We start from the raw sequence: 16723 nt of genomic DNA on the forward strand, positions 1-16723 counted from the left end.
TTTGCTGTATAATTTTTGTTGTTTTTTTTTCTTTTTTTTAAAAATCTGTATTGAAAGAATTATATAAGCCAAAGTGCATTTTCTGTTTTTTGTCCATATACACATTGCACCATACATAAATAATTACATTGTAAAAATGACTCCATAATTACAAGTATAATATATATTTTCATATAATATATAAAACTTTATATTAAATCTAGGTAGATGATATTTGGGATAGTCTGTGTCTTTTTTTTTTTTTTGTCTTTTTTTTTTTCTTTTTGTGTGTGTGTGTTTTGTCACCGTTGATGTTTTCCTTTCCTCGGAGGGTTACCGGTTGTTGCTGAGTAAGATCTCCAGCCAACACGGACACGACGTGATGAACTGTCTGGAATAACAGGGCCCCCAGCCCTTGGCGAAGCTGATCCGGACGCTGTTGGGGTCGTAGGGCCCGTCTGCGTAATCCAGCTCGGCCGCGTGCTGCAGCAGGCAGGACTTCTCGTAGTCAAACACCTTGATGGAGTAGCCCGGCATCACCTTGCGCACGATCAGAGTCCTGCAGTTGGGGATGTCCAGTGTCGGGGAGTTGACGAAGATGGGATGCTCGCTGCGGTTGTAGGCCCACACCCCGTCCGGTTCCTTGCTCAGTAAAATCCCGTAGCCGATTTTACTTCGAGTCCTTCTCACAGTCTCGCTCCTGTTGTCCAGGTTTAGCTGTCCGAGGCAGAAGCCGTTTCCTTGAGGTAGGTCGTAGAAGATACTGACAGACTGTTCGTACACTGTGTAGAGGCGGCCCACGCGCGTCCGGTGCTCCCAGTAGGCCACGTTGCACCAATGGCTCCTCTTCACGGCATCGGGCGACGTGCTGGCGTCTGTGGGGACAGAGAGGGAGTCAGGAGTGCTGGGATCACCTGGGGAACCACAGGGATGGAGCCTGGGAAACAGCTCCTCCCACCCATCAGCTCTGCTCAGTGAGAAGTTGAACTTGTGCTCAACCTAGCCCTTGTGTTCAACACACATCTCATGTTCAACCCAAAGATGGTGCTCAACCCAAAACTTGTGTTCAACACAAATTTCCCACTCAACTCAACACCTGTGTTCAAGCCAAAGCTGGAATTTAACTCGAAGTTCATGCTCAAGCTAAAACTTGTGTTCAACACAAACTCCATACTCAACCCAAACTTGTACTCAACCTGAAGTCTGTGCTCAGCCCAAAAGCTGTGCTCAACCCAAAACTTGTGTTCAACCCAAATTTTGTGCTATTCCCAAATCTGTGTTCAACCCAAAGATGGTGCTCAATGCAAAACTTGTGTTCAGCACAAACTTCATGTTCAACCCTGTATTCACATTCAACCCAAAGTTGTATTTAACCCAAAATTTGCTTTCACCTCAAAAGTTCTGTTTAACCCAAAGCTTGTGCTCAACCCAAAAATGTGTGCTCAACCCAAAGTCCATCTTCAACCCAAAGCTTGTGCTCAACCCAAATCCTGTCTCCAATTACATCAAATGCCACCAAGACTGGTGGCCCAAGCCCAGGCTGGAGACCTCAGAGGATGCCCACCATCTCCCATGAGCTTAGCACGTCTCTCTCCAATTTAATGTCCTGCATCCACAGCTGGGCCCGCGTGTCCTCAGGATATTTGCATTCCTCCCAATGGATCTGGTTCCAACACTGTCCCGGTATCCTGAGCCTGGTGGCTCCCCAGCACCCCCACCTTTGAAGCCCAACTTGTGGCGAGCTGACCCCAGGGATGTCCAAGGAGAGTGACCCGCCGGGTGTCTCCTCAGTGTAATATTCTCTGACAGCCACGCTGATGTTCCCACGGGGAACATGAAATCTGAGGAAGTGTTTCATGCCAAGGGGGAGTAGCTGCTATGAACTATACATGTCCTTCTAAAAACCCACTGGAACTCTCTCCAGACAATGAGAGACGTCTCTTCTTTCTAGGAATTACACTCAGGGAAGACGGGAGGGATGCAGGCTGCCAGAAATCTGTTTAATCTATGATGCCTCCAGAATTTATGATGTCTCCAGAAGGAAGACAGGAAAAGAAGGAGCCCCAAAGAGGGCAAATTAACCACTTGCTGAACATCATTCCTGCTCCTGCCGCACCGGTTAAGGGAAAACCGCCATGGAATTTCCAGCGAGGTGCTGTGCTCTGGCTGGCCGTGCTCCGTGGCCGGCATTAAGCTCCCTGACAATCCCTCACGTGCCCGCGGCCTGCTGACCCCGGTGCCTCCGTGCCATCATGTCCCATTAACTCGCCCGCGGGGTGATGCCATTATTTTGCTCCAGAGCCCCCACTGACACACCGGATTTCAGGCCCAGCCCTCCAGCCCCGCTTCTTTTCAGGCTCAAATTACCCCGGAGCAGAGCGGGCTCCCCTCCCCATTAACCAGCTTTGGATTAAGCGGCTTTGTTGGAGTTTAACTGGAGTTGTAACTATACAAATTTAAGGGGAGGGCCGTGGGGGAGGGGGTGACAGGGCAGGCAGTAGGATGCCCTTTGCTGTGGGCAGTGCTCATCAGCCTGAAGCAGCCCCTTCTCCCACCACAGGTCACATTTTGGGGGAACCATCTCAGCCCTTTCCCCTTCACCCACCACAGGTCACATTTCTGGGGACACCATCTCAGTCCATCCCTCTGTCATCAACTGGGACAACTTGCACTAAACCAAGGTGCTAAGACCTCCACCCATCTTCCACAGCATCCAGTTTCCACAGTCATTTTTCCCCTGGGACATCCTACAGATGCTCCCAATGCCTTCCCAAAGCTCTCCCCCAAACACTGAACTTTGCTGCTGTCCCACTCAAGTGATCTGGGGGCTACACACCAGCTCAGAGCCTTTCATGTGCCGGGGCTGGAGGCTGGTAGCAATTACTGAGCTCTGCATCTGTTTAACCTCCCAACCTCCTCAAAGCCCTCCATGCCCATTAGCTATGTTGGTTTTGTTATTACATTTTTGAGAAACTACTGCTCAGCCCCTGCATTTCCCTTACAGATTAAGGATGGGACAACTTCAAACCTCCAGTGTCCCCAGCAGCTTCATTAATCAGGGGAACAGTCAGCAGTAAACATTTAAATAGGAGTTTCTCATGGTTTAGTGCAAATTAATATGCAGGGAGGGGGGGAAGTAAAGCTGGAGGAAAACAGTGCCTATCCTACAAAAATATTTTGCTGGAGGTGCCAACAGCCCTGGTGCCATCTCTGCTTTCCAGGAACTGGGAAATATCTAAGCAAAAGCAGTCATGAAAGCATGGGTGATGTTCACATGCATTTGAAATAGCTTTATTAAAAGCATTTCCATGTAACTTAAGGCAGGAACTTCCCTCCATCTATCCATGAATGCAGCCCCCTGCCAGTGAGCTCCTCATCTCTGTCATCGCACAGCCCCTGCCTGGCAGTGCCAGCTCTGCCGGCTCACAGCACTCCTGGAGAACTCATGTGCTCCTTCAAGCAGGTGGTGATGTGACTTTCAGGTAACTGCACCTCAAGAAAGAAGAAGTTTCCTTTCAACCCACTTCTTCTGGCCAAGGGAGAGGAAAGTCTTTAAAATCCAAACACAGCAGCCCACAGGGAAGTGACCCCTGGCAGGGGACGGCTCAGGGCTCATGTGAGCAGCCCCTGCCCGCAGGGTCCCTCTCCCAGCGCTCCCGAGCTGCGGTGGGCTCCTCTCCCTCCTTTTATCTCCCAGTGCACTCAACCAATTCCTGCAAAGATGAACTCATCCCGCAGCCCTGACATAAAACAAGCACTTCAGCAAGCCCCCAAATCAGGGGGGCCTGTGCTGTGTCTCATCCCCTGCCAAGTATTAGTTTCGCCTCCAGCTATTAGCCACTACCACTCTGCAGAGAGCAGGGGCGGCCGGCACACCACCACCTCCTCCTCTGCCTTTTAAATAAATATTCCACTTTTCTCTCCGCTTTTTTTCCATGCTGCCCTTTATGCACAGACAAGAAAATCCACTTTTTGTTCTGTTTTGTCCCCCCTCCCACTTCTGCTGGAACAGAGGCGGGCTTGTTAGCGTTCTTTTTGAAGAAAGGAAAATATTTGAGTCCCGCCGTGGTACAGGAGGGGTTTTTAACAACTATCATTGTAGGCAGCTACAACTTGTAGCCGCTCCAGAGGGGCTGGCGTCAGGGCTATCTCCTCCATCAAAGCCACCTTCATCCATCAGATGGAGGGGCTGAAACTCTGCCTGGTGTTTACTCCTTCCTCCACCACTGCTCCTCCATGCATCCCAGCGATGCCTCCCAGCACATCCCAAAGTGAATTCAAACAATTAGAGATAAAGGAATAAGATAGGAGAATCCGGCCCAGAATTTAAAGGGAAAAGGCTCCTGCATGGCTCAGGCAAAAGGAATCTGGCTCTGGGAATAAATGCAGAGAGCAAACACTGTAAATCCTCCCGGCGTTAGCAGCACTGCTGCTGTCACTCCCTGCAGAGTATGGAGGTAAAGAAAATAACTTGAGGTTTGAGACTATTTGTGATTTGACAGCGTTTTATGCCAGTAAAGTTCAAAGGAGTGCTTTAAAAGAGAAAAGAAAGATGCTTTTTTCCAAAACAAAACACTGCACAGTCCCACTGCTTGATGTTGCACTTGAAAGCAGGATGGAAAACATGGGCAGATCACGAAGCACATGAAACAAACTGCTCTGATTCACTCCTTGGCTTTTCCAAAGCCACCAAACCTCCTCCCAGCAGGTCAAATGCCCCTCTCAATACATGGCTGCAAGGAAGAGCTTCTCAAAACACTGAAGAGGTGCCCATAGGGAAGACCACGCACATGAAAAATAAATCACTGCACTCTCCAGATGTGACAGGGACTTAATGCACATCTGGGCAACCTGGAAATGAAGCAGGATATTCAAAAGTCCTCCCACCACAGAGCCCATTCCCCATTTCCATGTCCCTCCCTCCTGTACTCCTGTGTCACAGGGCAGCCTCACACTCCACTGGCCATGGAGCTCAGGTACATCTTCCCTCAACACCTTTCCATGCACTTTTACTCCACTTTTGGACTATCAGGCCCATGCTCAGTCTTTTTCCTCCCCTCTGCCACAGCACAGATCTGTATTTACACTGCCAAACACACAGAAGCAGGGAAGCAGGAAGGTTATAGCCATACACAGGTCACTGTGAACAAGGTCCAGATAAAACCCCAGCACAAAGAACACACACATTTCCCCAAAATCTATTAACAGTTCCCTGGGGAGCCATCAGTTAAAATAATCCCCCATTAATACCTAGAAACAAGCACCAGGGTAAGGAAGGGGTTAAAACTTTCCACAGCAGAAATGGAATTTTTATGGCCCCGCAAAGAAAAAAAAAAAAGAAAGACAAAAAAGAAAAAAAAAAGAAATTAATTGTCAATCTGCCCCAGCAAAGCTCACAACCATTTTCTTTAAGCCAATACATTAAAATACCTCTGCCTTACAAGTTTCAGCTGGAATGCATCGCTGTGCCCCCCAGAGCCCCCCTGCCACCAGCACCAACCCCAGCACGGCCCCTTGGGCTGGGGAGGGGCTGGAGCTGTCCCCAGCACGCGGCCCCTCAGGGGACACAGACCAGCCCCTGCTGGCTGCCCATGCTCAGGGGAGCCATGAGTGGCACCCTGAGGGCACCTCGGAGGGGTTGGGACCCCGTCTCGGCGCCACCATGGGAGCACCCCAGTGTTGGGCACACTGTGTGTATTCAGGGCAACATCCTAACCCCAGCAGGGAACAGACACAGGAGGCTGGGCAGCAGCTTCTCCAGGTGAAAATCCTGGTGAGGACAGGACACTTCAGGCCCCTTCCCTAAGTGCTCCTTGGTTTCTCCAGGGAAGCTCCTGCTACAGCAGGACAAGGGGCTCCTGAGGGGAAAAGGCAGGTGGGCAATTTTTGCCCATTACTGCAGCATTTAGAGAATCCCCCTGCAAAAACCCTGAAGAATAACTGGGTGTAAAACCAGGGTTGGACACTTTTCCAGAAATACATTCACAAAGCTCACACAAATTCCCGTTTTGGGTAATTTTTGCCCATTATTGCAGCATTTCACAGTGATTTTCACGGGGCTGTGGATGATGTGGAACCTCATCATCCAACCCCACTCCTACATGGTGCAAACAGATATTGGTGTTGGTTTCTGGTTTACTGCACTGAATGTAAGGATTCAGCCCAGCTCCCATCTCAACTACAAAACAAGGATGTGATTTTATGGGTCCCAACCCCTCCAACCCCACAAGGCACGTTCCTCGTGCTGGATGTGGCTGGTGGGCAGCCATGGACTCCATTCAGCTCATTTATCCCAAAAACCATGGGAAGACAGCAGAGAAGAGCCTTCCCCACCACCATGTCCACCATCCTCCTCCTCCAGGCCTTGCCTTGGAGCAGAGCTCTGCTGCTCCCCAGCCTCCTCCTCCAGCAGATTTAATTTGTTAACCCAGGAGATGATTAACTCCGAGGAACACTTGCGCTGGGTTAATTAATTAAATTAGTTCAAAAAAAAGGGTCTGATGAGCACCAGAGCCGGTGCAAGAGGTGTGTGGAGAGGCCTGGGGGGAAAGGGGGACATTTCCATGGCAGCCCAAGAAACAAAAGCAACACAGGACAAGGAGCCAATGCCAAGAATGAGGATGAAAACAATTTTCTCTGCATAAAAGAAACCACTCTGCAAAATCATCAGCTCATGCTAATTTTTTTTTATATCCTTCAAAGCAAAACACATGCCATGTTTAGTTCTGCCCGGAAATTTGGAAGTCATCATCAGTTAGCTTATTTTTAAGCTAAACTCAAGGAGTTTGCTTCTAATGGACCTTCCCTGGCCATTAAATCCACCGTCTAGAACATGATTTTAAGGTATTTTAGCACTGTTTTTCTCCCCAGCTCCCCTGTTTTAGAAAGGGCTTTTCAGCCAAGGGTGAAAACTGGAAAAACCCAACTCGGGTATTTTTCCCTGACATTTTTATGTGTTCCTTCTGAAGGCCAAAGTTTTCAGAGATTTAGGTGATATTTTTAAAATGTTTTTGAGTCCAACAGTCTCCATTAACCTCAGCCTGTCTTGCTCAGAGCTTTGAGGCACATCCGTGGCTTTTCCAGCTCCAGGTACCTGCGTTACACCTGGCACATCCAGGGAGCACAGCAATATAAACAGAGCTTCAAAAGGAGCCCCGAACGTCACCGCCCACGCTGGCTGCCACTTCTGAGAGCCCCAGAGCTGTCATCAACCACAGCCTGCCTGGCACTTCTGCCCTCTTGGAAACCAGCCCTGGATAAACCCAAACCCAGCAAAATCCTGGGGTCGTGCTTGGCATCTCTGAGCATCCACCCCTGTGCCCCAACCAGCTGGAAAACGGGGAGGAAAACGAGCTGGTGAAAACCACAGGGGAAAGGAAGGACCAGGGAAGGTCCCCACTGTTTGATTTTCTGTAAAATCCGGAGGTTTGATGAAAATCTTCCGAGTGTTGTCTGGTTGGGATTGGCTTTTTCTTCTGCCTGCTCCTGGCAAGGCACCAGCTCCACTCACAGGGGAGAAGGTTCATTCCCAAAAGTGCCCTCTGTAGCAGGGTGAGGGAAGCCAGGACAAAAATGGGGGAGAAACCCTCCCTTTCCTCCACTTTTACATTGAGGACTCACACATTGTCAGGTCCTCCACCCAACCACGTGTGCAGTCCCTTTTTGTTCCCCCAGAGCCTGAAAATCGCTGAGAATCTGGGAGAAATCACCCCATAAATCAGGGGATGGCAGAACTCCCTTCCAGCCACAGCTGTGATGTCCAAGGCTCCTCTCCCCACGCCGCTCATCAATGCGGGGGCTGCAATCCCAGCCACATCCCGTGGGATGGGCACGGCCTGGGATGGCCCAGTGGGATCTCCTGGGCTCTCCCTGCCTCTGGGAGCCGTTCAGGCTTGGCACAGCAGCTGTGGGTGCTGCCAGCCTCCCCCGGGGCAGCGGGATAATCCTCCCAGCGGCCGGAGCGCGGCGGGGCCGGGGCGCTGGGAAATGGATAAATATAAATAATCATAGTTTTCGCTCCCAGAGAAGTTTCGGCTGAGCGCTTCAAAGCCTTTGAAAAGCAGAAACTAATTAGTAGGTCCCTCAGCAGAGAAACAGGAATAACACCCCTTCCTCCCGCCTCCATCGCGCCGCTCGCACTGAGCACGTTGGGCCTGGGAACCTCCTCAGCACAGGGCACGGGCAGAGGCTGTGCTGCACCAAACCAAGCCCTGCTGCTTCACACCAGCACTAATCCTCAATCCTTAACGATGGCAAAGACCTCCAAGGAAGGGGTTTCTCCCAGGGTGGAGGGGCACTGAGTGCTGGAGCTGGTTTTGAAGGCAGAGGCTGCAGAGATGCTGCTTGAGCCTCCTCATTTCCCACACCTGCAAGAACATCAGGGTGTCCCAGCAGCAGCAGCAGGACCACTGACCCAGCACTGGCTGCTTTTTATGTCCAGTTGTTGGATAATCCATGGGCACTGAGCTCTCCAAACCAGGAAGGCTGTCCTGCAAAGGCCAGGCAGCCCATCACCACCTCCTTGCACAGCCCAACCCCAAATTACAGCTCAGCTCCCTCCAGGAACAACCCAAATTCGCCATTTTCAGAGGACAATGCTCAGCTTCCCCTTCATGAGGCCTCCTTCAGATGTCCCAGCTGATCACAGAAAATCCACTTCCCAAAACACCAGGGAAATGGCAACTTTGGGCTTTGCAGTTTGGACAGGACACAGGACCCTGAGCAGGCTGTGGCTGCAGCAGATTTTTAGTGTCCTAACCAGAAATGAGTGGAACTGGGAGGAAAACCAAAGCAATACCAAACAAAACACCATGACCAGACGGATTTTGAGAGCCTGCACTGCTCCAGCCCCAGCCATTCCCTTTGGAGCAAGAGCCTCTCCCTGCTCTCACACCTCTGTGGGATTTACTCCTGAGAATAATGATTTCCATGGGTTATGTGAAGAGCAGCAAATGGGCTGAAAAAACCCAAGGCCACCCTGATTTCTCAGCAGCCACAGTGACACCTTCAAGGGCAGACCGAGTGTTGGCTCCACAGGAGTATCAAGGACTGAGAGTTTTAGGAAACCATCCCCGACCTGGAAAACAACCTGTGACACAGGAGGCTCCCTGAGGGGGCCACAAGCAGCAGCCCAACAAATACTTTTCTCCATACAAGCTGGGAATGAGCTGCTTTGCTCCTCCTTGGCCAGCTGGGTGTAGAGTCTGGGCTGGGCAGACACGAGACCTCAGCTTGGGAACTCTGCCTTTCAACCCAGCCCTGTACCAGCGGGTTCATCCCAGACCCCAGAGAGGCTCTGGGTCCTCTATTCCACCCCAACCCCTTCTCCCAAAGGGCTCCAGCTGAAGCCTCCCCTCATCTGATAATTCATCCCCAGCAACCCCAAAAAAAGGCACTTTTCCCCAGCCTGGTACCAGTGCCCTCACATATATGGGAAGCAGACAGGGGCTGTGAGAGGAATGGGAATTCAGGCTTTGCTCTGCCTGGCCAGAAGCCAAGATCCTGCTCCTGATAAAGCTCTCCCAGCCTCCCTGTCTGCGCAGGCACCTCAGAGGGAGCCAGGGCTGCGGGGCTGCCACCGTGTCACAACGCCCACGGCTCCTGCAAGTCCCCGCTCGCGGAGGATTTGCTGGGCTTTTACAGGGAATTAAAGGATTTTGGGTGCCAGCCTGGCCTCTGCAAGGAAACAAATCCCTCTGGTGTGCTGGCCAACCTGGTCATGCTGAAAGGCTGAACCCGTACGGGGAGGTCTCGGGCTCCTGCCTGATGGAGGGACTGAAAGCGCTGGGATGGGATTGGGGTGAGCAGGGATGAGAAGGGGCTGGTGCAGGAATCCCACCACAGGGATGGTTCCTGCCCTCCTACAACGTGCCCAGGGCTGCGTGGGCACCCCCACAGGCCAGATTTTCCGATAGCTGCTCCATGGATTGTGTGTAAACATCTGCTGGGGCCGCCCCAGCCCCGCTCCAAGCAGGCAGCTGGTCCACTCACCACTGCTCGTGGCCAGCACCCACGGGCTCCGAGTCCCGCTTCAAGCAAAGACTAAACAATGACTTCAGCAAGTCGGGATTTAGGCCCCAGGGTCGGTCCCTGACATGCACAGAGGAGCAGGGAGGATGCTGGGCTGGCGTCTCCAGGAGGATCTGCAGCCCCTGTGCCATCTGTGTGCATGGAGGGGCCCCTGTCCTGCCAAATCCACAAACCAGCAGCCCAGAGCACCCATTTCTGCTAACCTGGGACAAGACCATCCCTGAAGATCAAACAAATCTTTGCTCAGAATTGTAGAATTGTCACAGCTGTAACTCTAAAATCATTGAGTCCCATTGTCACATTTTTATACTCCCTGGAACGGTGCTGTAAAACCTGTTAAAGTGCAGATAAACAGCAAGAAAACTGGTGGGGGATGAAAATCAATGTATTTGCATGAACCCACAGCACTGAGGAGCAGGACTGCAGCCCAGACCTCTGCAAGTGCCCATGTCGCAGTGTCATCTCCCAAATTCCTCACCCTGTACTTGCCCAGGAGACTGGAGGTGACTCACACCAATTACCCTCCCTGGCCAAGGAGGACTTGTTTTCATTTCTACAAACCACAGTTTCTTAAAAAAAAAAGAGAGGGGGGGGAATAGGAAAATGCCAAAATACACAGAGAACTCCATGGAATACATCCTGTCCTGCTGCACTAATATGAATCCCAGACAACTCCAGCTTTGCTTGGGATATTCTAGGAGAAAAGGATTAATGAGTTATCACAGAATGGTTTGGGTTGGAAGGGAGCTTTAAGCTTATCCCATGGGCAGGGACAGCTTCCACCATCCCAGGTTGCTCCAAGCCCCATCCAGCCTGGCCTTGGACACTTCCAGGGATCCAGGGGCAGCCCCAGCTTGTCTGGAAAATCTGTGCCAGGGCCTGCCCACCCTGACAGGGAAGAATTCCTCCCCAGTATCCCATCCATCCCTGCCCTCTGGCAGTGAGAAACCATTCCCTGTGTCCTGTCCCTCCGTGCTGTGAGTTATAGCAAGGACACAGCCAGTGGAACTGCATTTTCAAGCTGAAAAAATAACATTTTCAGGATTGCTCTGTGCAGGGCTTGTGGCTGCAACTCCTCCACGAGCTGTTTTGGGGCTGAAAGCAAAGGCTGAACTCAGAAACCGCAGAAGAAGCAGCAAAGAAATGACAGAAATGACCTTCCCATGGAGAGGGAAAGGAAGGAGAGGAAGGGGAGCAGGTCGGGCTCTTTGTACATCAAGGCCAGGGAGATTAAGGGAGCACGTGAAGGCATCCTTAGGGATAATGAATCCAACACTGCACTCCCTCAGCTCAGCACTGCAGGAGAAACAGCAGATTCCTCCCCTCCCTCCAGGGAAATCTAAAAAATAAAGTGAGGAAAACTGGGGGAAACACCAGGCATTATACATTCAAAAGGCAGCTTGTCACCAGCCTGAACCAGACCGCTTTTTTTCCTCATTCCATATATATCACACATATAAAGAATCCACATGGATGTAGAGAATCCCCCTGCAAAAACCCTGAAGAATAACTGGGTGTAAAACCAGGATTGGACACTTTTCCAGAAATACATTCACAAAGCTCACACAAATTCCCACTTTGGGTAATTTTTGCCCTTTATTGCAGCATTTCATACTGTTTCTGATGGGGCTGTGGATGATGTGGAAGCCTCATGGTCCAACCCCACTCCTACATGGTACAAACAGATATTGGCGTTATAAACTCTGTCAAGTCGTGCACTAGAATCTTTAAATTGTTAAAAATAGGAAAGAAACTGCACAGTTCACATATTTTATAAAGCTGGGTTAAATCAACATCTGCAAAAAATATCCCCGTTAAACGAAATAGCAGGATTTCATTAAGTAAATTGCAAGTTGGCAAAAATTCTGAAAGAAAGGGAAAAAGCCACAGCCAGCCCTGTAATTTAAACCTTATTTTAACTGTGACAGCATGGCTGTGAGAGGCTGCATTTCCAAAGGAAAAAATAAAATGAAGTTTAAAAAAAGTACCTGTTCCCCCTGTACCTCACCTCAGTGTCTGCACTCATCACTCAAATGAGTTTTTCCACAGGGAGATGAAGAGGGAGCAGGACACGCTGCCACCTCTGCATCCTCTGTGTCAGACCCACCAGCCCTGAAAACTCAGCGTTTTCCAGCACAGCAGCACCTGGATGCTGGTGGGTGCTGGTGTCTGTAAATCCCTCAGAGCCCAGAGGGCTCAGGGACAGCCCAGGGAGGAGCAGCCCCCCTTCCACCCCTTTCCCTGGAAGCTGAGCAGCTGAAACCCGGGATGAGATGGCTGCAGAGCTGTCAAACAGCTCAGTCTGGGTGACACTTCATCACTTGCTGTGTTTTGAACACATCCTGCTCCCCTGCACGAGCCTGGGGTGCCACAGGAGTGGCAGGAACCCACAGAAACCCCTGAAGTGCTCAGCCTGGGGAGTCCCTGGGCTCTCCTCTGGGGTCGCTGCTTTAGGGTGGTCCTGGCCCCGTTTTGCAGCTGAGGGGCAAAGCTGAGCCCTGGGGCGGGCAGGGAGTTTCCAGCTGGTTTTCCCAAGCTGCTGAGCCTTTCCCTGCCCGGGGTGACTCAGGCAGGCTGGGCTGGGCTGCGTGGGGAAGCCGAGCTCTTCCCACAGCCCCGGCCAAGGCCCTGCAGGAGCCATCCCTGCAGGAGCAGGGACAGGGACAGGACACCCTGAGGGCGCCGTGCAGGGCCACCTCCTCCAGGCCAACACCCAGCACCCGGCTCCACATTTCAGCTCCAGAAACTCCAATTTCCCACCCAAAAGCTCTGCCTGTCCAGGGGAATCACCTGGAAGCAGCGCTCTGGGATCAGTAAAACCCATCTGGCACATACTGGATCTGTTTGCTTTGAGAAGAATTGCAAAACCTCAAAACAAAACGTGAAAAGAGCAGCTCTGATCTGCAAACTTGGAGCTCAAGAGGAGCCCTCTCACAAAAAGGCCAATTATTTGCTTACAAGGTTTTGGCTTCGCTGTTTTTCCTGGCACTTACGCCACTGGAGTTATTTTGAAGGGCTGTTTGCTCCAGGAGGAGCCGAGCAAACAGCAATCCCATTTCCTTTCGGATCTAAACATCCGTTTGCCGTGCGAGCGGGAGGAAAAACCCAGCCCCGAGAGGCTCAGGAAGCTCAGGGCAAGGGGAGGTGGGTGCTGTGGGGAGGGGGCTCAGCACCCACCCAGCCAGGGGGTCCCACTCCCTGCTGGCCTGAAACCAGAGGGAAAGGTCACCCAAGGGGTCTGGGATGCTCTGCTTGGAGCAGAGCAAGCAAAGCTCCAGCTCTGGACCCTCCCACCTTCCTCAACACATCCACAGGGGCTGGACTCCTCACAGGTCCCTTCCCACCCACACCAGTGCAGGATTCCACCCCTACAGTGGGATGGGGCAGCTCCTCAGGGGGGAATCCCAGGCAATGTCACAGCCTGGTGCTGGATGAAGCCAGAAACAAAAGGGGCTGCACGGGCCCCTTGGAGCTCCCTGGAGATGCAGCATCGCTGGAGCCTTGCAAGAGGAAATTTGGGAGCAGAAGCAAGGTGGTTGTGCTGGGGGAAGAGCAAGGCAAAGAAGGACCTGGAGCTGCTGCAGCAATTCCAGAGGAGGCCATGGAGATGCTCCATGGGTGGAGCTCCTCTGGAGCCAGGCTGGGAGAGCTGGGAATGTTCCCCTGGAGAAGGGAAGGCTCCAGGGAGAGCTCAGAGCCCTTGCAGGGCCTGAAGGGGCTCCAGGAGAGCTGGAGAGGGACTGGGGACAAGGATGGAGGGACAGGACACAGGGAATGGCTCCCACTGCCACAGGGCAGGGATGGATGGGATATTGGGGAGGAATCCTCCCAGCTACACCTTCCACCCTTCAGTGAGCAAAGGGCCAGCTCGCCAGCATTCCTAAATTTCCTGGCTTTTGAGGATACAAGCCAGGTCATTAACATTATTTATAGGTTCCTGTGTATGAGTTTCCATTTGTTTGCCTGCTTAAAACCAGTTAGGTGGAAAAAAAAAGCAATTCCTGGAGGTCAGACAGTTAAAAAACCCTCATGTCCATGGTCTGATGGACCCAAAGGATCAGCAGCTCCTTTAGAGGCATAACTGTTTCCTTAAATGCTTATTGTGTAAATATTTAAGCTACTTTATAAAACTTTTACAATGTACTTAGGAAGCATAAATCTCCCCAGCGGAGCACGGCAGGGCCTGGCCCTGCACGCTCAGGAACACAAACAGGGACATTTCCAATGCTAATGCGGCACCCAAGGGGCCCTGAGGTCACAATCCCAGGAAAATCATTACTGAGCTGATCCCCTGGGCTCCCCCAAAAGGAGCTGCTTACGTGCACTGAGTCATTGCTGCGGGTGACTCCAGCCTGGCTGCCCCTGAAAACAATCGGGGATTGATGGCTGCTGGGTGGGAGTGCAGGGAGCCCTGAGGTTCTTCCTCTTCAAAGCACGGCTCTTACACTCCAGAATTATGTAATTCACAAACAATCCACTGATGCTTATCCGTTTTAAGAATGAAATGAATTTTTTTTTTTGCTGCCTGTGGAAGGTTTGAGGTCAAGCCCAACTCGTCAGAGCCCACTGCTGCATCCCTCACCAGTCCACACCAGTGCCACCCACCCATGGCAGCCTCTCTCCTGGTGCTTTGTGGGGAGATGAACTTCCCAGAGGTGAATATTCCCTTGCACTGCGAAAAATCCCCCATGTGCTGACGGACACATCTGTATCCAGGCTGGTTTCCACAGGGAAACTGCAGCTTTGTGGGATTTGCTTGGACACAGCACTCACCAGCAGCTCCAATTCTTCAAAGAAAGAGACCTTATTTAACGTAGGAAATAACATGTTTAGGATTTTTCCCCAGAACAGCCTCTCTACTGTAATTTAGGTGCGTCTGAGGCAACAGCAACAAACGGAACCAGGGAAATGGAAGTTTACTCTCTCTGCAAAGCACAGCTTGCTGTTGTATATGATGAAGTACATAGAAAGTCTGGAAAAAACTTGGATGGGAGTTCAAACACTGATGTTTTAAAGATGAAAGCGTGTTCTGCGATTAAATGTTTAAATAAAGTTTTCTGGTACTAAATCATTTAAACATTTTTACATTCCTCACATTTCTAGAAGTGCTGTTGGCTTTTATTTATTGTCATAACCCAGTGCCCTCAGCAAGCCACCAGGGCCACTTGAGGCAACCTGCCTTCCAAAGGGAAAGTTCTTTCCGGATGGTAAAAAGTCAGGAAGAACAAGGGAGCCTGAGCCTTATTGTCCACCCCCCATTTATTCTCCGACCCCAGTCACATCTTCCTCTTTTGTTTTACAAATAAATCCTCCCATGCTGCACATGGGCACGGCCAGGTTCTGCTCCAAATATTGACCAGAAATTCAAAGTAATGCCACTGACTTCACTGTGGTTGTACTTAGACAGCTGAAAATCAACAGGAATTGGCCTGGGTGTTCAAATTGTCTTTTTTAGCAGCCCTCAGGCTGCTCCAGGCTGCTGTCAGTGATGGAATCAGAATTGCCCATGGGGACACGGCGCAAGGCGCCACCACCAGTGCCTCAAACAGCCCCAGGAAGAGGAAAACCTGAAGTCCTCGAGCTTTTTGAGAAGGTACAAATCACGAAACCACCAAGCCCAACGCTGCAGCCCAGCAATGCAAGGAAGCTCCGACCTGGCCTCTCTGAGCTCTGCCACGAAACTTCGAGGAACTGCAGAGAGATCCAGGAGAAATGGGGATAAACCTGCCACGAGCCAATTAAAAGTGGAAATGCTGGCAAGGTTTTTCCTGCAGGACAACACAGCACTAGCAGAGGAACAAAAATCTGACTTTCTCCTACGACAGAGCTCAACAAACAAAACGTGGTTTCCAAAGCCAGAAGACAACTGGGCTCAATCACCCAGCACGCTGCTGATGTCCTTGTTTCCTTGTAAATGCATCATTAAGGAATAAAATCCCCAGCCCAGGCTCAAGGGGACGGTGATGAGCCGCGGGTCCTGCCCGGCGCTCCGGGCTCCATCCCCGATGGTTCCATCCCTGCTGCTCTGCACTGAACCTCTCCCCAGGAGCTCCAGGGCTGTTTGGCTGACACGGCCCAGGATAAAACTCCCTATTTATCTTGGCTCCCTCCGCTCCCCAGGCCCTAAAACCCAAATAAAGTCCGTTCCCCTCTGTGTGTATCTCCAGCTATTGACACTGCTCGGGACCAATTTGCAAATCCAAACAAACGCGCTGTTGTGTAATGGGGCTGGAAAAACAATCAGGAAGGGGCTGGGGGTGTGCTCACAGGTTCCTGCTGAGGGAGGGCTGCAAGGGCCGGCAGCCCAGGCAGAGATTACAAGAAACTCAACTTTTACTCTGATAACAACAGGGGCTATTTTCTGCCCATGACATCACGCTCCCAGCCCGCCCCGGAGCGGCGGAGATGGTGCTGGGGGAAGTCATGGAGCACTTTGCTGGTTGTTCCAGTGGCCAACATCCTACAGTTCCCTCTTTTAAAAATAGTGATTTTTCCTGTCTTTTCCAGCGCCTCACAACCACCAAATCCCCTCTGCTGGCTCAGCTGATCTGAGGTTAAATCACAGCACCCCAAATCCATGTGAACAAGCCCAGACCCTCCCACCTGCACTCCCCAGCAGGGAATGATGGGGACACAACTTATCTGCCCTGTTTTAACCCTGTTCTGTCGAGAGAAGATGAACTGTGCCGCTCTACCGGCTCTTCCTCCCTGTTGG

At 51.3% G+C, this 16723-nt stretch overlaps 1 protein-coding gene across 1 annotated transcript in view; it reads right to left on the minus strand.

Moving 5' to 3' along the window:
• Positions 1-279: 279 nt before the first annotated feature.
• Positions 280-16723, minus strand: part of SMAD6 (SMAD family member 6) — a 36764-nt gene continuing 20320 nt past the window's right edge. Inside the window, exon 5 of the mRNA XM_054272805.1 lies at positions 280-854. Within this exon, the coding sequence (XP_054128780.1) occupies positions 313-854 (542 nt within the window). The 3' untranslated portion in view covers positions 280-312. The remainder of the gene's footprint in view (positions 855-16723) is intronic.

This window comes from Melozone crissalis, unplaced genomic scaffold (genome assembly GCF_028551555.1).
Source record: "Melozone crissalis strain CALT ecotype California unplaced genomic scaffold, PUWL_Pcris_2 ptg000014l_1, whole genome shotgun sequence".
NCBI lineage: Eukaryota > Metazoa > Chordata > Aves > Passeriformes > Passerellidae > Melozone > Melozone crissalis.